We start from the raw sequence: 21,091 nt of genomic DNA, 5'->3' as shown, positions 1-21,091 counted from the left end.
ATACTAACATACCTTACCAATCTAATAACTGGGGCCTATCCTGCACGTTACTAAAGGTCCACCTGGCTGCCATAGTCTCTTACACCAGGGGAACAACAAGAAACAGCCTGTTCGATGGCATCTGTCGCTGTAGATACGCATGTTCTGCAATAGCTCGCCATCTGGTGTTGGGCCGGAGTGTTACAAGTTGTTTTTCTTCGAAGAAGTCTTTCGAGTCACGGGACCGAGTGACTCCTCCTTTTGTCTCCATTGCGCATGGGCGTCGACTCTATCCTCGATTGTTTTTTTTCCGCCATCGGGTTCGGACGTGTTCCTGTCGCTCCGAGTTTCGGAACGGAAAATTAGCTAATTTCGGAAGATTTTCGTCGGTATTGTTGCGTTCGGGATCGGCGTACTTACATTCAACACCGCATCGAAGATCGAAGAGCTCCGGTGCCCTTCGGGGTAGTTTTTTCGATCCTCCGTCGGGGCCTGGTCGGCCCGACCGCGTGCTGAAGAACGCCGATGGAACGGACCCCGTTTCGTTTCTGCCCCAAATGCCACAATAAATACCCCTACACAGACCAACACTTGGTCTGCAACCTGTGCCTGTCACCTGAGCACAGCGAAGACACCTGCGAGGCCTGTCGTGCGTTCCGGTCCCGAAAAACACTCCGAGACCGTCGAGCCAGAAGACTTCAAATGGCGTCCGCACCGACAGCCCAACGGGAGTTCGAGGAACAGGAAGAAGAAGGTACCTTCTCGATCCAAGACTCAGACTCCGAAGGATTCGACGACACACAAACCGTGAGTAAGACGTCGAAAACCACACAAAGAAACATTTACAAGGCCCAGGGGACGCCACTGCCACCAGGCCATGGCTCCACCCATAAATTCGGTGACCGACCGTCGGCACCGAAAAAGGCCAAAACAGTGCCGAGATCGTCCGACTCCGGTCGAGACACCGGCACGCAGCCTTCTCGGGACCGAGAAAGTGCTGGAGACAAGCCTCGACACCGAGATGCCGGTGTGGACACGGCTCGACGCCGAGACAGCGGCACCGACACAGATCGACGCCGAGAGGTTTCGGCCCCGAAAAGGAAAAAAGTCACCTCGGAGCCGAAAAAACACGCAGACAAAGTTTCGACGCCGAAACAAACTGCAAGCGACCCAGCTTCAGGCTCTTATACAGAAGAGCACTCGCTAACCTCTCAAATGCAAAAGCATAGGTTTGAGGAAGAGCTACAAGCAACTGATGTAGACCATACGCAAAAGCGTATCTTCATTCAGCAGGGGACAGGAAAAATAAGCACCCTTCCCCCCATTAGGAGAAAGAGAAGGTTGGAGTTCCAGACGGAACAAGCACCACAACCAAAAGTGGTTAAAAGAATTACACCACCACCCTCTCCTCCGCCCGTGATTAACGTTTCACCAGCACAAACTCCATCTCACTCCCCAGCTCACACCACCATGAGCCAGGGTGACCAAGATCAGGACGCATGGGACCTATACGACGCCCCAGTGTCAGATAACAGCCCGGAGGCCTACCCTACAAAGCCATCTCCACCAGAAGACAGCACCGCGTACTCTCAGGTGGTGGCTAGAGCAGCACAATTTCATAACGTAAGCCTCCACTCAGAACAGGTCGAGGATGATTTCTTGTTCAACACACTCTCCTCCACCCACAGCTCCTACCAAAGCCTGCCTATGCTCCCTGGTATGCTCCGGCACGCAAAAGACATATTCAAGGAGCCGGTCAAAAGTAGGGCAATCACACCAAGGGTGGAAAAGAAGTATAAGCCGCCTCCTACGGACCCGGTTTTCATCACTACACAGCTGCCACCAGACTCTGTTGTTGTAGGAGCAGCTAGGAAAAGGGCCAACTCTCACACATCTGGAGATGCACCACCCCCAGATAAAGAAAGCCGCAAGTTTGATGCAGCTGGTAAAAGAGTCGCAGCACAAGCTGCAAACCAGTGGCGCATCGCGAACTCCCAGGCACTACTTGCGCGCTATGACAGAGCCCACTGGGACGAGATGCAACATCTCATTCAACATCTGCCCAAGGACTTCCAAAATAGGGCGAAACAAGTGGTTGAGGAGGGACAGACCATCTCCAACAACCAGATACGTTCCTCCATGGACGCTGCAGATACAGCTGCACGGACAATTAATACATCTGTAACCATCAGACGGCATGCATGGCTCCGAACGTCTGGATTTAAACCAGAGATTCAACAAGCAGTTCTCAATATGCCTTTTAATGAAAAAGAACTGTTCGGTCCAGAAGTGGACACAGCGATTGAGAAACTCAAAAAAGATACGGACACTGCCAAAGCCATGGGCGCACTCTACTCCCCGCAGAGCAGAGGGAATTACGGCACATTCCGTAAAATGCCCTTTCGAGGGGGGTTTCGGGGTCAAAGCACACAAGCCAGCACCTCACAAGCAACACCGTCCACTTACCAGGGACAGTATAGAGGAGGTTTTCGGGGCCAATATAGAGGAGGGCAATTCCCTAGAAATAGAGGAAGATTTCAAAGCCCCAAAACCCCTACTACTAAACAATGACTCACATGTCACTCACCCCCTCCACACAACACCAGTGGGGGGAAGAATATGTCATTATTACAAAGCATGGGAGGAAATCACTACAGACACTTGGGTTCTAGCAATTATCCAACATGGTTATTGCATAGAATTTCTACAATTCCCTCCAAACATACCACCAAAAGCACAAAATTTAACAACACACCATTCCAATCTCCTGGAGATAGAAGTGCAGGCACTATTGCAAAAGAATGCAATCGAATTAGTGCCAAACACACAAATAAACACAGGAGTTTACTCACTGTACTTTCTGATACCAAAGAAGGACGAAACGCTCAGACCAATCCTAGACCTCAGAGTAGTGAACACTTTCATCAAATCAGACCACTTCCACATGGTCACACTACAAGAAGTATTGCCATTGCTAAAACTACACGACTACATGGCAACTTTAGACCTCAAGGATGCTTATTTCCATATACCAATACACCCATCGCACAGGAAATACCTAAGGTTTGTATTCAAAGGAATACATTACCAATTCAAGGTACTGCCTTTCGGATTAACAACCGCACCAAGAGTCTTTACCAAATGTCTAGCGGTAGTCGCTGCACACATAAGAAGGCAGCAAATACATGTGTTCCCATATTTGGACGACTGGCTAATCAAGGCCCATTCGTTCATACAGTGCTCAAATCACACAAATCAGATCATACAAACCCTCTTCAAACTCGGGTTCACCGTCAATTTCACAAAATCCAAAATTCTGCCACGCAAGGTACAACAATACCTGGGAGCCATAATAGACACATCAAAAGGAGTAGCCACTCCAAGTCCACAAAGAATTCAAAATTTCAACACCATCATACAACGCATGTATCCAACACAAAAGATACAGGCAAAGATGGTATTACAACTCCTAGGCATGATGTCATCATGCATAGCCATTGTCCCAAACGCAAGACTGCACATGAGGCCCTTACAACAATGCCTAGCATCACAGTGGTCTCAAGCACAGGGTCACCTTCTAGATCTGGTGTTAATAGACCGCCAAACTTACCTCTCGCTTCTGTGGTGGAACAACATAAATTTAAACAAAGGGCGGCCTTTCCAAGACCCAGTGCCACAATACGTAATAACAACAGATGCTTCCATGACAGGGTGGGGAGCACACCTCGGTCAACACAGCATACAAGGACAATGGAACGTACATCAAACAAAATTGCATATCAATCACCTAGAACTTCTAGCAGTTTTTCAAGCACTAAAAGCTTTCCAACCAATAATAGTTCACAAATACATTCTCGTCAAAACAGACAACATGACAACAATGTATTATCTAAACAAGCAGGGAGGGACGCACTCCACGCAGTTAAGCCTGCTAGCACAAAAAATTTGGCATTGGGCAATTCACAACCAAATTCGCCTAATTGCACAGTTTATACCAGGGATACAAAATCAACTCGCAGACAATCTCTCTCGAGATCACCAACAGGTCCACGAATGGGAAATTCACCCCCAAATTCTGAACACTTATTTCAAACTCTGGGGAACACCTCAGATAGACTTGTTTGCAACAAGGGAGAACGCGAAATGCCAAAACTTCGCATCCAGGTACCCACACAAACAATCCCAAGGCAATGCCCTATGGATGAACTGGTCAGGGATATTTGCTTACGCTTTTCCTCCTCTCCCTCTCCTTCCTTACCTGGTAAACAAACTCAGTCAAAGCAAACTCAAACTCATATTGATAGCACCAACTTGGGCAAGGCAACCCTGGTACACAACGCTGCTAGACCTATCAGTGGTACCCTGCATCAAATTGCCCAACAGGCCAGATCTGTTGACACAGCACAACCAAAAGATCAGACCCCCAGATCCAGCATCGCTCAATCTAGCAATCTGGCTCCTGAAATCCTAGAATTCGGGCACTTACAACTTACCCAAGAATGTATGGAAGTCATAAAACAAGCAAGAAGGCCATCCACCAGGCACTGCTATGCAAGTAAATGGAAGAGGTTTGTTTGCTACTGCCATATTAATCAAATACAACCATTACCCACAACTCCAGAACATGTAGTGGGTTACTTGCTTCACTTACAAAAATCTAACCTAGCTTTCTCTTCCATTAAGATTCACCTTGCAGCAATATCTGCATACCTGCAGACTACCTATTCAACTTCCCTATATAAAATACCAGTCATTAAAGCATTCATGGAGGGCCTTAGGAGAATTATACCACCAAGAACACCACCTGTTCCTTCATGGAACCTAAATGTTGTCCTAACTAGACTTATGGGTCCACCTTTTGAACCCATGCACTCCTGCGACATACAGTTCCTAACCTGGAAGGTGGCATTTCTCATCGCCATTACTTCCCTGAGAAGAGTAAGCGAGATTCAGGCGTTTACTATACAGGAACCTTTTATACAACTACACAAAAATAAAGTCGTCCTAAGGACCAATCCTAAATTTTTGCCAAAGGTTATTTCACCGTTCCATCTAAATCAAACAGTGGAACTTCCAGTGTTCTTTCCACAGCCAGATACCGTAGCTGAAAGGGCACTACATACATTAGATGTCAAAAGAGCATTGATGTATTACATTGACAGAACAAAAAACATCAGAAAGACTAAACAACTCTTTATTGCATTTCAAAAACCTCACGCAGGAAACCCAATTTCAAAACAAGGTATAGCCAGATGGATAGTTAAATGCATCCAAATCTGCTACCTTAAAGCTAAACGACAGCTGCCCATTACACCAAGGGCACACTCAACCAGAAAGAAAGGTGCTACCATGGCCTTTCTAGGAAACATCCCAATGCAAGAAATATGTAAGGCAGCCACATGGTCTACGCCTCACACATTCACCAAGCACTACTGTGTAGACGTGTTATCCGCACAACAAGCCACAGTAGGTCAAGCCGTATTAAGGACATTATTTCAAACTACTTCCACTCCTACAGGCTGATCCACCGCTTTTGGGGAAATAACTGCTTACTAGTCTATGCAGAACATGCGTATCTACAGCGACAGATGCCATCGAACTGAAAATGTCACTTACCCAGTGTACATCTGTTCGTGGCATCAGTCGCAGTAGATTCGCATGTGCCCACCCGCCTCCCCGGGAGCCTGTAGCAGTTTGGAAGTTACCTTCAATTATTTATATATGTATCATCTCAACCTTAAATAGGTGCATACTTAGTCACTCCATTGCATGGGCACTATTACTACAATTCAACTCCTACCTCACCCTCTGCGGGGAAAAACAATCGAGGATAGAGTCGACGCCCATGCGCAATGGAGACAAAAGGAGGAGTCACTCGGTCCCGTGACTCGAAAGACTTCTTCGAAGAAAAACAACTTGTAACACTCCGGCCCAACACCAGATGGCGAGCTATTGCAGAACATGCGAATCTACTGCGACTGATGCCACGAACAGATGTACACTGGGTAAGTGACATTTTCATTTCACACTATGGCAGTGAAATGATTCCTGGAAGGATCAAAGAGTGGCACCACCAAGAGCATGTGGAATCTGAATACATTGCTCACACATTCATGAAAGAATCATTTGAACCAGTGCACAAGACAGAATTGAAGTTTCTAATCCTAAAGACAAAGTTCCTAATAGCCATCAATTCACGAAGCACTGATGGTCCTAGAACCATTCCTCCATATCCACAAAGACAAGGTGGTCTTAGAACTAATCCATAATTCCTCCCAAAGTTGGTATGACCTTGCCATGTCAACCAGAGCATACAACTGGCAGCCTTCCTTCAGGATCCAAAGACTCTGGCAGAAAGGGCACTTTCTACCTTGGATGTGCGTAGAGCACTCATGTATTCTCTACCGGAGACCACGCTTTTCGAGACAGGTAACCATCTCTTCGTCTCCTTTGTCAGGGCTTGCATGGTACACCAGTAACCATAGGGAACAATTGCGTGATGGGTTGTGGAAACCATCAGAACATGTTTTGCAGGGAAGACCTTACCTGCATGCTTCAGGGCACACTCAATCAGAAGGAAGAGTGCAACCCTGTCATTCCTGGCAAGTGTACCGATTGCCGACATCTGAATGGCTGCAACCTGGGCACTCTCACACACCTTCCCAAAACACTACTGTGTGGACATCCATTTGAACAAGGAAGCACAGGTCAGATAAAAAGTACTATGACACATCTGACCAGTTCACCCACTTTACAACCCATCCTTTCCAGAGCACTACACACAGCTTTATATTCAGCTACAGAGCGTTTGAATCCAGAAGCGGATTCATGCTGCAAAACAAAATGGTTACTTTCCATTAGAAGTAGTTTTGCGGCATGAAGAATTTTCTGGAGTTGCATGCAATCCTCCCACCTCCCCCAGTATGGGGAAAAAGTAACCAGGCAAGAAAAATGCAAGAGGAAAAAAAAAAAGACAGAAAGGAGAGAGAGGAAAAAATCGGAAGAAGCTCAGCAACACATAGGAACGGCTGGGGGCGCCGTTACGCAAGGGATGAACTTGCCACTAAATGGTGGTTGACGATGGCCTGACACACAAAAAAAAGATAAAATAAGGACAAAATACGATTCTGGAATCAACCACTAGGTGGAATAAATGCAAGGCATGTGAATCCAAAAAATTCTTCAGGCTGCAACACTGTTCCTAGTGGTAAGTAACTATTTCGTCATTCTTCACTGGTATCTTAATTTAGTTCTCATGATTCTCATGAGCATGCTGTTCGAGCTCTTGCACAGCCGTACCCTATGGTGCTTGACCATCAGGACAGTTATTCATTGCTATCACACGCCTTGTCAGTAAACTGTAGTGAACTGTAGAACTGTACACCTACATCTTTATTGTGACAAATTGGTGCTGAAAACCAGGATTGCCTTTCTGTCTAAAGTTGTATTGCTTTTTCACGTGGAACAATCCATCACCCTACCAGTGTTTTTCTCTCTGCCATATCCTTTTGAAAGAGGAGAGACTCCGTAATCTTGATCCCAAGAGCTTTAAGTTTCTACATAAATCACAAGAAGCAATGTGTTTATAATCCGCTGTTGCTGGGGTTTACCCATGCCACAAATGGAAAGACAGTATGAAATAGGCCTCTGTTGAGGAATGTTAAGACGTGCTACTCTCAGGCCAAGTAGGCTCCTTCTGAACCATTCCACCAGAGGTAAGACTGCTACAACTGAATTGTCAAGGGGAACTCCTGTGGACGTCTATCAAGTTGCAACATGGGTGCAAGTGAACACCTTCACCAGGCACTACTGCCTTGCCAACCAGGTCCATAGAAAGTAATTTTACCGGTTTGGTCCTGCATGACTTTTTGAATCTGATTAGGGACATCTAGTTGCAGATTTCTTACCTTAGAATTTCCCCAAGCATCAGTCTGAATCTGGAGATTTTTCTTGAGCATTAGGTGGCATTGATCAGCTCTGCATCCGTTGTCCGCAACGGATATGACGCTGTGGGTCCTATATAGGTTCCAGCCCAGCACACTGACATCTGTTCTTGAAGAAAGAGCTACCCCTCAGTCACTGTTTGACTGGTCTTTTTTTGACTTTTGTCAAAACTTTTTTGAGTGTTTCTGCTCCAGGTGCATCAAGAGATGTTGTCTCGTAAGACCAGGTTTAAGCCCTGTGGACCCTGCCATCAGGCGATGTCTGTGAATGATCCCCACCTAGTGCGCCTTTGGTGTCTAGAGCGCGCCCACGACACGAAGTCGTGCTCGGAGTGCCAGACTATGAATCAGAAAGCTTTGAGGGAACGGTCCTTAAAGCTGATGGTGGCATGGCGCTTGGCTTCGCTCAAGTCCCAATCTCCGTCAGGTGGAGGGTCTCCGGATCAGTCGTGTACCCCCCTCTTCTTCGTCCCACTACAATTCCTCAGGATGTTCGGGTAAGTCAAGTCATAAGAAGAAGTCGAAGAAGGAGAAACGTTCTTTGACTTCACCTTGTCGGTCGGTCGAGACATCCATCTGCAGGGCCTGCGCCTGGGGTGATTCTGCATTTCCCTCAGTTTCCAGTAATTGGAGCAACCCCTGCCCAGCTAAAAGAGTTTTATGAGGCAATGAGCCTAATTTTTGGGCAGTTGGACTCTGCTGGCACGCCTTAGGGACCCGCTGATTCAGAATGGTGTCCCTTTAGGTTCTGCACCAGCGGCTTCAGCGCCGAAGCGCACCCTGGATCAGAATTTGCACCGGTCGTGCCACTTCAACCTTCCCTGGCGTCAGTTCTGACGTAGACTCTCCCAGCTCCCCTATGCCCGTGGGGCAGCACCACCCACATCCTCATTGTTGACTCTGACAAGGAGCCAGATGGGCATTTTACAGGGATTCTGGCAGGGGCCTTGCTCTCACCCCCTGCTCCCCCCCCCCCCCAACAGTGTCAGTTCCTGAGCCTTATTACTATGGGCTAGGTTACGGTGAGGAAGGGGAGGAGTCATTTGATCCTTTAGAATACCAGCTCCAAGACCCCATGGACTGGCATAAGGACCTGAGTGAAGCCAGTGGCCTGATACCTCCCCAGATACTGGCATGCTCTCTCCTCCTTCTGTGGCTACGGAGGCGAGAGCTTTATATTCAGTGGTGGTGTGGAGAGAGGCTGAGGTCTTGGACCTCAAGCTGCCTTTGGTGGCAGTCCAGGTCTAACCTCCTGACAGGTGCTTTAACCCTGGGGCTTCCTTCTCGGAACCTCTGCTCCCCTTACAGATGTCCTACTAGGAACCTGCCTTAAATACAGCACAGGGGCTCCTGTGAACAGGACAGTTGCCCGCCACCATCACCCTGCACAAGGTGACCCTGGTTTCCTGACTCGGCACCTAATTTCTGAGAGTTTGGTCATCCAAGGCTCCACACCTCCCATGGGCGCATTCCCTTCCTCACCCCGGATAGGGAAACAAGAGTCTGGACACTTGGGAAGATGTTTTCTTCTGCCGTCCTGGCTACGTGGTCCGTGAACACCACATACCTTTTGGGCAGTTATCCCATACACTTTGGGATACGGTTGCACAATGCTGCAGGTCCTGGAGGAGGTCCAGGCTGTACTTTCACAAGCAGTTGCTGATGGGAGAGACGCAGCAAAGTTCACGATCCGATGTGCTTTGGAACACCACCAACTCACTGGGAAGAGCAGTTGCTTTGACAATGATCTTAAGGCACCACACCTGATTGAGGAAGTCTGGCTTTTCGGGGGATGTCCATGCTAACCTTATGTACACGCCCTGTTATCGCACCCGTATCTCCGGAGAGAAAGCAGACTCCTGCATTTCAAGGATTCTTGTGCTACGGCCAGCTCCTTTGGCTTTGCAGTGACCCCTTGTTCCCCCTCAGTCAGCTTTTCGCTGCTTTCGTGGCTATGAAAGGAGCATCCAGCCACATTTGTTTCCCTCCAGCCTCCGTGCCACACATGCTGCCCAGCCTCTGTGTGGCTGGGGACATGGGATCCTTTGCTCTCATGGATTAGGGAGCCAGTGGTTTGGCCAGAAGCCACCCCAACCCTGCAGATGCCTCCAAATCTTCCTAGTCTGACGATTCGCCACCTGGGACCAGTCAGACGCAGGATTCGCCAACACCTACTCTGTTGGCAGTCCATCATGTCAGGCAGATGAGTTTTGAAGATAGTCCGAAGGGGCTACTCCCTCTCCTTCAAGACTACTCCTCCATCCATGCCACCATCCTATGATCGGATGACAGCGCATCACTTGGTACTTCTCTGAGAGGAATTCACTGCTCTCTTGGCCAAGATAGACGTAGAGAGGTTCCTGTGCCAGAAGTAGGTCATTGTTGCTATTCCTGCTAGTTCTTGGTACCCAAAAAAGACAAGGGCCTCCGCCCTATCCTACACCTTCGGTTCCTTAATCTCTTTCTCAAGAAGAATTTCAAAATGCCCACTCTGGCTTAGGTTCTATGTGCCCTGGCCTCTGGAGACTGGATGGTAGCATTGGACTTGCAGGACGCATATTTCCATATTACCATCCTGCCTGCTCACAGACGCTACTTGCCGTACACAGTAGACCACAAGCACTTTCAGTTCACCATGTTCCTCTTTGGCCTTACCAGTGCCCCTCAGGTGTTCACCAAGGTGATGGTGGTGGTTTCAGCTCATCTGCGCTGTTGAGGGGATTTCAGTTTTCCCCTCCATCTTGAGGACTGGCTGTTGAAGGTGAGTTCGCCCCAGGCTGTCATTCCCCACTTTCAGACTATGGCAGACCTCCTGTGGTTCACTATAAACGTGCCAAAGTCACATCTGACTCCCTCTCAAACGATCCCTTACATCGTAGCTGTTCTGGACACAGTTCCGGACATATCCTCCCGAGTGGCAATCCAGGATATTCAGGCTATTATACTGATGTTTCAGCCTCTATCCTAGATTTCGGTGAGAATGACTGAGGCTGCTGGGCCTCATGGCCTCCTGCATCCTGCTGGTTACACATGTCAAATGACATATGCAGGCTCTGCAGTGGGATCTGAAGTTCTAGTGGGCATCAGGAGAAGCTGCAGGAGATCTGCAGTGATGACTAACAGACTACGATTGGGTTAGAGGCAGATCCTGCTCCCTTCCCAACTAGATTTGACAGTCGTAACAGATGCTTCACTCCTGGGATGGGGCAGCCACCTGGGCAAGGCGGAAATCAGAGGCATCTGGTCTCTAGTGGAGTCCGGCCTCAACATCATCCTGTTGGATCAGACTAGCATTTAAATCATTTCTTCCCTCTCTCGAAGGGAAGGTAGTGCAGGTGTTTATGGACAACACCACTGCCATGTAGTACTGCAACAAGCAGGACTGGGTGGGTCCGTGGACCCTTTGTCAAGAGGCTCTGCACTCCTGGATGATTCTGGAACAGGGCATTATCCTGGTGGTTCAACATCTGGTGGGCTCTCTGAATGTCATAGTGGATGAACTCAACCAACGGCTCCGCAACTTTTTGTGTCTAATGGAACTCGGGCCTCCTTTCCACCTATACCACTTCTGCCTAGAGTTCTCAAGAAGATCAAGAATGACGGGCCCAAGTAATCCTTGTGACTCTGGACTAGGCACAAAGAGCCTGGTACCCTGAGCTATTGAGCATAGCCATCGATCCTTCAATCAGACTGCCCCTTCGGGACTTCTGTTGCGGCAGCAGGGGAATGTTCCCCACCCCGTGAACCTGTCCAGACTCCACCTTCTTGCGTGGAGATTGAGCGGCAGCATTTAACAGATTTTGACCTTCTGCCCAAAGTCTGAAATGTAATCTTGGCAGCAAGGCGTCCCTCCACCAAACTGGAATATGCCTGTCATTGGAAGAAATTTGTGGCATGGTGCACAGACAAGTCTGTTGACACCCATTCTGCCTCTGAGGTGCTGTTTGTACTTTCTTTGGCTCATCAGGGCTGTGCCATGGGCAATCCCAAAGGTAATCTCCTTTTTAAGGTTGCCTGATCATCCCTCTGTTTAAACCCCCTATTGTAAATAGTTCCCTTAAAGGCCTTACTCATGTTTCCTCTATCCCCATTTATTAATCCCCAATGGGACTTGAATTTGGTTTTCACATTTTTAATGTGCGCTCCTTTCGACCTTCTCCACAATTCTTCTCTTATGCTTCTTACTTTGAAAACAGCCTTTCTTGTGGCAATTACACTTGCCCGCATGGTGTGTGAGCTGCAGGCATTTTCATTTAAACCACCCTACCTTTCCATCTATTCTGACAAAATAATCCTTTGCACTAGGCCTTCCTTTTAGCAAAAAGTGGTTATGCCCTTTCATGTAAGCCAGTATATCACCTTGTTTACTTTTTACGCTTCTCCACATCCTTCTAAGGAAGAGGAGAGACTCCACCGCCTGGACCCAAAAAGAGCGTTGGAGTTCTACCTTTATTGTACCAAAGAGTTACAGGTGGATGTGAACTCTTTGTTGGTTATGTGGGTATGAAGAAAGGTCAGGTGGTGCAGAACAAAACCATCTCCAGATGGGTTGAACTCTGCATTACAATGTGCTACACTCTTGCTAAAAGGTGAGGGTTTGCATGCTCACTCTCCCAGTCGGAACCCCTGCTTCCCTTATATAAAGCCCTTAGAGATGTTCTACTGGGTACCTGGTTCAAACACAACATGGATGTTAACAATGGCATCTCTGCACGTGTTTACCAAACTTTACTGTAGTGATGGGCACTTTACAAGTTTGGTCCTGCAGGACTTTCTAGTGTGATCTCGGTTTGCAGACACACCTTCAGGGATGGTATTGCTTGAGTATCTGTTCTAAGGTGAGGAATCTGCAATTAGATGTCTCTGCCAGATTGACAAGTTGCTTACCTTCGATAATGCCTTAGTAGAGACAATATCTAGTTGCAGATTTCTTACTGACCTACCCATTCTCCCCCTTTGTGAACTGATTTCTAGCAACAAGGATTCCCCTTTCAGGGCCCTAGTTTTGATGCACCAGTGGTCAGTATTCTTCACGGCTCTGCGCTTCTACCATGGAAAGTTGTGATTAGAAACTGACGCCAGGGCGCCGGGGTGGCACCTCTATAGGACCCGGATTGTCATATCCAGCTCAGATGACGTTGATGACTGACACAGAGCCAATCAATGTTATCTAACTGCGCACAGGGCTACTGCTCGAGAAAACTCTCCTGATCCAGACTGACATCGGGGGAAATTCTAAGGTAAGGAATCTGCAACTAGATATTGCCTCTACCAGATAAGGCATTACCAAATGTAATTAACTTGTCCTTCCTCCTCAGTGGACTCAAAGGGCAATACTGCTTGGAAATCTGTTCTAAAGGACAGGAAACTACATTTAGGATCCAACAGAAGCCCAAGTCACTTACATTTGGTGACTTTTTTTTTTTTCTTAAGTAGATGTTCTACAACAGCAGATTCATTACACCCTCCCCGTTCTACGCATTCTAAAAATAAAACAAAAAAACGTTTGTTTATTCAGCACAGTAACTTTAATTTGGTCACGGTTGATCCACCTCTGAAGGTGCAGAACCAAAAAAGATGGAAACTGACTGATGCCTATAATTGGCTCTGCAGGAGAGCAGTTGCTTTAAAAAAGTTCGGATCCAGTCTGACACCTGGGATTTTTCGAAAGGTGAGGAATAAATGGCTAAAATAGGTTATCCGCCAGGAAGAGCATTACCTAAGATAAGTAACTTGTTCATTTGGTGATTTGCATATTTGTCTGAATCTGCACAAATTGAAGTGTAGTCTACCAAAATATCATATCGCTGAGGACTATTGAGCTATTGTTTTTCCTAATTAATGAATCCTCAGCGACTTGGATCACATGAAGGTAAGTGTTTGTAGTTTCTTGCCACCATTTACTTCAATGAGTGTGTCCCTTGAGCATTGTGCTCTGTTTCTCCTACTGCCTTACTTGGAGTTGCAAGGAAACTACTAAATCTAGAAGATTGATTGGAGTGATTTTTCTCCACCAGAGTGAAGAAAAAAATCGTCAGATACAGGAACGCCTGGAGCTGGCAGAGCAAAAACTGCAGCAGACTTTGAGGAAAGCAGAGACTCTGCCAGAGGTAGAGGCAGAGCTGGCACAACGAGTGGCTGCTCTTTCAAAGGTATGAAAACCTTGCCTAACACTGTCTATGCAAATGATATTTTCTTATTCTATCCTGGTCATGTAATTTAGTGCCATATTTGGCTGAGTAGGACTGTATATATTTGTGATTTAACGTCAGTCTTCATCCCTCCATGTTTGTTTTTTGTTGATTAGCCATCTTCTATATTGTGAACTTAAATTGTCACAAACGCGTCTCAATTGTGTCCTGCTTCATGTCTTGTGAACTGCGTAATCTTATTAATGCTTAGTCTCTTGTCTTAACAGAAAAAAAAATGACTAGGAAATTTTCTGTCTTTCTTGTGTAAATGTTAATACAGATTTATATTGATTTCTCTTCCCTTCTATGAGCTCAGAGGCATAATGGTAACTGGCACTTACTGCTACTATATATTTTTGTCTTCCAGGGCAAATATAAGACTAGTAGTCCATGGCAGGTTTTCCAATAAGCTTATTCCATAGAGCTGTAATAAGCACTTTCACTGTTTGAAACAGATATTTACTGAATCTTGAAACCTGTACCTTAAGTCTTAGTTACCTTTTCTCTCTCTTATGCTTCCTACCCCTTTCTGACTGTGTAGTCTGATTCTTTTATCTTCTGCTGCTAAGGAGGCTAAACAGTTGGGACATACTTCCATGCTTAGGAAGGTAGAACTTGCTCTTTCGTCGCTGTACCTGCTTGGCTTCTCATTGCTTTTTACTGATGACTAACTAAGGAAAATAGGCAAACCATGAACTCATTCATAAGCACAATGACACACCATTTACTTCTAAACTACCCTCTTTGCACCACACCTTGTAAGTAGGCATCACATTGCATATGATAAGCACCCACCTTTCACTCCAGAGCATGCTCTCTGCTTGTTGCTATCTCATCAGTTTTCATTGTATTTTTGTTGAACATTACAAAATGGTAAGCTGTTGTTGACCATAGATTTGCTCTTTGCAGTGATAAATCATCGCTATGTGTATGTCATCATGATTACTTTGTATAAACACTTGAAGGTGCCCCTTATTAATTTGTTTATTCAGTGTTCCCATACTGACAAGAGGGAGTTGGCGATGTCACTGAGATGTTGGTAGGGAATGTGTGATAAGGAACCAGATCCTGACCCATAGCAAATAGTACATTGCACTACATTCAGCCTCCCTTTTGCTTTTATTTTGACAGCATGCCAAGTTTAATATGGTAAGGAAGTGGTCCGAATTCTCAATTCCAAACTGCCCCAGGCTCACAGGTACTTTTTGTTTTCTCCCCAGAAGAGTTAGTTTGTCCTCTAATGTCAGTAGAAACTAAGCAAGTTCAAAATATCTCAGAGAAAGAGGCCTGATTTTATAGTGATGAATTTTAATGTATGTCTTTGTATTGTTAGGCAGAAGAAAGGCATGGAAACATTGAAGAAAGGTTGCGCCAGATGGAAGCTCAACTGGAAGAAAAGAATCAGGAATTGCAAAGGGTATGTGGATTTAACCCACTGTATATTATTTTACCCCAAAATAATTTTTATAATTTTCAGTAGCAAAAATGTTTGCCGTACTGATTGTTCCTTGTATGTTAGGATCTAGTCAACAGAATTTTTGTTTCAGTTACACTTTATAGTGTCCATTGGTCACTCACCCTCCATTCAAAGCTCAACCCACCCCCTCACACCTAACAAATTATCCATTTGTTTCAGATCAGAGGATGCAAAGACGTGGATGGGTTACTGTCCAAACAATCTGAACGACTATATTGTTTTAATGAACATACCAGTGATGAACTGCTTTTGATAACTTAAACACACTAATGTTGATGCTTTTCAGTTCTAACAATCTTAAACTTATTTTTTTTCCCAAAGATGCAGCCAAGACTACTGGTGAATCATAGTTCACCATGTACTCTTCACTTTCCTGATTTAGATCTTGGTATTTTGTAAATGGTTGTTTGTTTTCACATAATATTGCTCCAGAGCACTCTTCTGTCTATGCCAGACTGGACTCTGCTAAGATTGTCTGCAAGATCTTTTTCCAGTAGGCTGATTATCTAAGAGTTGTCAGCCTGATGGGCTTTTCCAGAGCATGTCCCGGTCCACCATGTCAAATACATGGTAAAAATCAAAATAAGCACAATGAAAAGCCCCAGTGTTTTGATCTGTTTATTTCAGGATCACACAGCCCTTTGCAAAACTTTGATGTGGAATCCTAACGCGTACAAAACGCAACATGGAAAATTGGCAATTATATGTTGCCTACTTCCTGGGATACAGTGTGAAACCTGATTTTACAAAGAATATTTTTGTAATTATATCCACTTTTAGTAGCTGGTTCTAATCTTATAGCCTTTCGAGGCAACGCATACTAGTCTGTAGAGAAACTTATTGTCAGTTTACGCTGGGCATAGAGACCACCCATTGCTCGACTTTGTTTCTTTCTTTATCTTGCCTCTTATTCGTCAGCTTCTGGACAGCTTACTTCCTCTTGTTTTTCGTCCGGCCCCTGGAGCTTTGGCAAAGTACTTGTGCCCTTCCACTGTTCACTTTTAGAGCGCTAAGTTTTTATTTTTGGATTAAGCAGTCTGCGAGAATGTGAGTTTTCAAACCTTTTCCCTCATGATATTTTCTGATTTCTGTCCCCTACATGCACAGAATTATGTGTGCTTTTGTGCTACCCAAGCTGCTTTTGTTTGTGCGTGTAATCCCACTGTTCTCCGGCAAGCTGCACTCTCACCTGTATACTTCTGAGCTCCCTCCCTGCATGTTGCTCCTGTGTCTTGTGAGTTTGGCTCTGCCCACTCCATTCTCTCTCGCCCTCCCTCCCCGCGCTTCTCTAAAGCCAGCATTGCTTAAATCCCTCATTGTAGCGCTTTAATTGTGTATGTCGCTCTGTTTCTAGTTTTCATACCAGGCACCTTTGATATGTCAAGTAATGCAGACGATTTTATAATGTTGAATGGACGCTGTGCAGTTAAACATGAAGCTATTCACCCTTGGTGCATTGTTCCTCCCCCACCCATCGCATCTGAATTAAGATGTGGTATACTAAGTTTTGATTTCTGTACTTTTACTGGATTCTCGCCATTCTAACCATTTTCTTTTCTTATACCATGTGACTGCCTTGACTAGTAAGGCGCTGAGTTTCTTATGGTATGTTCTTTCAGTCTGGAGCAAGTTGTGCCATCCATGCTCACGGTGCTCTGTCTGGGTGCTGAGGGCATGCTTTTCTGTTATCAATACAAGCATTTCCAATGCAATAGGTCTGGCATTTGCATGAGTTAGAGCTATTGGCATTGTAAATTAATAACTGGATTTTCTTGCCACATAAATTGGTCAACCCTGCCTCATAATTTTGTCTTTTCCTGCCACATAATTCCAGTGACCCTGCATATAACTAAATCACTTCCATTTACCTTGTTCCTCAGTCTGCAACCAAAAATGAAAAGGTTGCCGTTTAGCGTCCTAATTTAAATCTGCAATGCTAATTCCAGTAGAGTACCACTTTCACCACCCCACCGTTAGAGTTGCTGGAAAAAACGGCACAAGACAGCCACAAAGGGTTAACAAGAGAAATAAACTAGAAGACTCACCCAAGAGTGTGCAAACAGTCATAGTTCAATACGATGTTAAGTTGTCCTGAATCATGGTCATAATTGCAACAAGGAGAGATTAATAAAACATATGCAATTATCATGTAAACCCAATAAGAACCTTTATCGGAAATAAACTTTTGGCATTAGACTGTAATGCTCAGACTAGCCCCTTGAGGACACCACAATGAAACTAGCATTTGTAAGAAACATCGTCATGTAACCATATAGTTAGCCTCTAGAGGGCATAACCACATGAAAAAATACCAGAAAGTTATGCACTGTAGCCATATATTTAGCCAGTGGAGGGCATAGGCATACTGTAATGAAATTCCAAACAATGTCTTTAAAACGCAAACTACTCCAAGCTGTAGAACAAAAGTTACAACCATGAGAGCGCTTAAAAAACACTGAATGGTGGTGGTGGGGGGTTATTTTGGGCACCCCACTAATGTAGTGTGGGGGCCCAGAGATGATGTAGACAGAGCACGTTGTGGTGAATGTTTTGAAGTTGGCCCCATTGTTCTAGGACCACCACAGGCAGAGTTATGAGCACAAATGTTTTGTCAAAGTGATGTCCTGCAAACCATTATGGGGCAAGTTCCTGTGCCGCAAATATTGTACTGTGTTGTATGTTGACTGCAATGCTCAGAATAGTTCCTAGAGGACACCAGAATGAAAATAGCATTTGTAAGAAACATGGCCATGTAACAATATAGTTAGCCTCTAGAGGGCATAACCACATGAAAAAAAAATGCCAGAAAGTAATGCACTCTAACCATATATTTAGCCCATAGACAGCCTGTAGTGGATTACACATTTTCTGAGCTAACAGGCCTTTTGCAATGATATTAAACACAAAGCCCTTAAAACAAAAAATGCTCCCAGATGTTAAAACACAAGTTCCAGTCATGAGAGAGCTTAACCCCTTCGCTGCCAGGCCTTTTCCCCCTCCTGTGCCGAGCCTTTTTTTGGCTATTTGGAGCAGTTCGCGCTTAGGCCCTCATAACTTTTTGTTCACATAAGCTACCCACGCCAAATTTGCGTCCTTTTTTTCCAACATCCTAGGGATTCTAGAGGTACCCAGACTTTGTGGGTTCCCCAGAAGGAGGCCAAGAAATTAGCCAAAAAACAGTGAAAATTTCGTTTTTTTCAAAAAAATTGGAAAAATTGGCTGCAGAAGAAGGCTTGTGGTTTTTTCCCTGAAAAGGGCATCAACAAAGGGTTTGCGGTGATAAAATCACCAGCTTCCCAGCTTTCAGGAACAGGCAGACTTGAATCAGAAAACCCAATTTTTCAACACAATTTTGGCATTTTACGGGGACATATACCCCATTTTTACGATTTTTTTGTGCTTTCAGCCTCCTTCCAGTCAGTGACAGAAATGGGCATGAAACCAACGCTGGATCCCAGAAACCGCAACATTTTTGAAAAGTAGACAAAAATCTGAATTCAGCAAGGGGTAATTTGTGTAGATACTACAAGGGTTTCCTACAGAAAATAACAACTGAAAAAGAAAAATATTGAAATTGAGGTGAAAAAAACATCAATTTTTCTCTACGTTTTACTCTGTAACTTTTACCTGCAATGTCAGATTTTCGAAAGCAATATACCGTTACGTCTGCTGGACTCTTCTGGTTGCGGGGATATATAGGGCTTATAAGTTCATCAAGAACTCTAGGTACCCAGAGCTAATAAATGACCTGCACCCTGCAGTGGGTTTTCAATCTATGCCGGGTATACAGCAATTCATTTGCTGAAATACAAAGAGTAAAAAATAGCTATCAAGAAAACCTTTGTATTTCCAAAATGGGCACAAGATAAGGTTGTTGAGAAGCAGTGGTTATTTGCACATCTCTGAATTCCGGGGTGCCCATACTAGCATGTGAATTACAGGGCATTTCTCAAATAGACGTCTTTTTTACACACTGTCTAACATTTGGAAGGGAAAAATGTAGAGAAAGACAAGGGGCAATAACACTTGTTTTGCTATTCTATGTTCCCCCAAGTCTCCCGATAAAAATGATACCTCACTTGTGTGGGTAGGCCTAGCGCCCGCGACAGGATATGCCCCAAAACACAACGTGGACACATCACAGAAAACAGAGCTGTTTTTAGCAAAGTGACTACCTGTAGATTTTGGCCTGTAGCTCAGCCGCCACCTAGGGAAACCTACCAAACCTGTGCATTTCTGAAAACTAGAGACCTAGGGGAATCCAAGATGGGGTGGCTTGTATGGCTCAGACCAGGTTCTGTTACCCAGAATCCTTTGCAAACCTCAAAATTTGGCTAAAAAAAACACATGTTCCTCATATTTCTGTGGCAGAAAGTTCTGGAATCTGAGAGGAGCCACAAATTTCCTTCCACCCAGCGTTCCCCCACGTCTCCCGATAAAAATGATACCTCACTTGTGTGGGTAGGCCTAGCGCCGGCGACAGAAAACGCCCCAAAGCGCAACGTGGACACATCCAAATTTGTGAAGGAAAACAGAGGTGTTTTTTGCAAAGTGCCTACCTGCAGATTTTGGCCTGTAGCTCAGCCGCCACCTAGGGAAACCTACCAAACCTGTGCATTTCTGAAAACTAGAGACCTAGGGGAATCCAAGATGGGGGTGACTTGTGTGGCTCGGACCAGGTTCGGTTACCCAGAATCCTTTGCAAACCTCAAAATGTGGCTAAAAAAACACATGTTCCTCACATTTCTGTCTCAGAAAGTTCTGGAATCTGAGAGGAGCCATGAATTTCCTTCCACCCAGCGTTCCCCCACGTCTCCCGATAAAAATGGTACCTCACTTGTGTGGGTAGGCCTAGCGCCCGTGACAGGAAATGCCCCAAAGTGCAACGTGGACACAGCCAAATTGGTGAAGGAAAACAGAGGTGTTTTTTGCAAAGTGCCTACCTGTAGATTTTGGCCTGTAGCTCAGCCGCCACCTAGGGAAACCTACCAAACCTGTGCATTTCTGAAAACTAGAGACCTAGGGGAATCCAAGATGGGGTGACTTGTGTGGCTCGGACCAGGTTCTGTTACCCAGAATCCTTTGCAAACCTCAAAATTTGGCTAAAAAAACACATGTTCCTCACATTTCTGTGGCAGAAAGTTCTGGAATCTGAGAGGAGCCACGAATTTCCTTCCACCCAGCGTTCCCCCACGTCTCCCGATAAAAATGATACCTCACTTGTGTGGGTAGGCCTAGCGCCCGTGACAGGAAATGCCCCAAAGCGCAACGTGGACACAACCAAATTGGTGAAGGAAAACAGAGGTATTTTTTGCAAAGTGCCTACCTGTAGATTTTGGCCTGTAGCTCAGCCGCCACATAGGGAAACCTACCAAACCTGTGCATTTCTGAAAACTAGAGACCTAGGGGAATCCAAGATGGGGTGACTTGTGTGGCTCGGACCAGGTTCTGTTACCCAGAATCCTTTGCAAACCTCAAAATTTGGCTAAAAAAACACATGT

General features: G+C 45.4%; 1 protein-coding gene across 14 annotated transcripts in view; it reads left to right on the top strand.

Moving 5' to 3' along the window:
- PPFIA1 (PTPRF interacting protein alpha 1) overlaps positions 1-21,091 on the top strand; it is a 540,698-nt gene that overhangs the window by 228,537 nt on the left and 291,070 nt on the right. For all 14 annotated transcript variants that reach the window (XM_069221888.1, XM_069221884.1, XM_069221890.1 and 11 more), the window contains exons 9-10: positions 13,940-14,074; positions 15,447-15,530. In XM_069221888.1, coding sequence (XP_069077989.1) covers positions 13,940-14,074; positions 15,447-15,530 — 219 coding nt within the window. The remainder of the gene's footprint in view (positions 1-13,939; positions 14,075-15,446; positions 15,531-21,091) is intronic.

Source organism: Pleurodeles waltl, chromosome 3_1 (assembly GCF_031143425.1).
Source record: "Pleurodeles waltl isolate 20211129_DDA chromosome 3_1, aPleWal1.hap1.20221129, whole genome shotgun sequence".
Taxonomy (NCBI): domain Eukaryota; kingdom Metazoa; phylum Chordata; class Amphibia; order Caudata; family Salamandridae; genus Pleurodeles; species Pleurodeles waltl.
The sequence above is the reverse complement of the archived record's forward strand: the minus strand, read 5'-3'. Positions and strand labels throughout refer to the sequence as shown.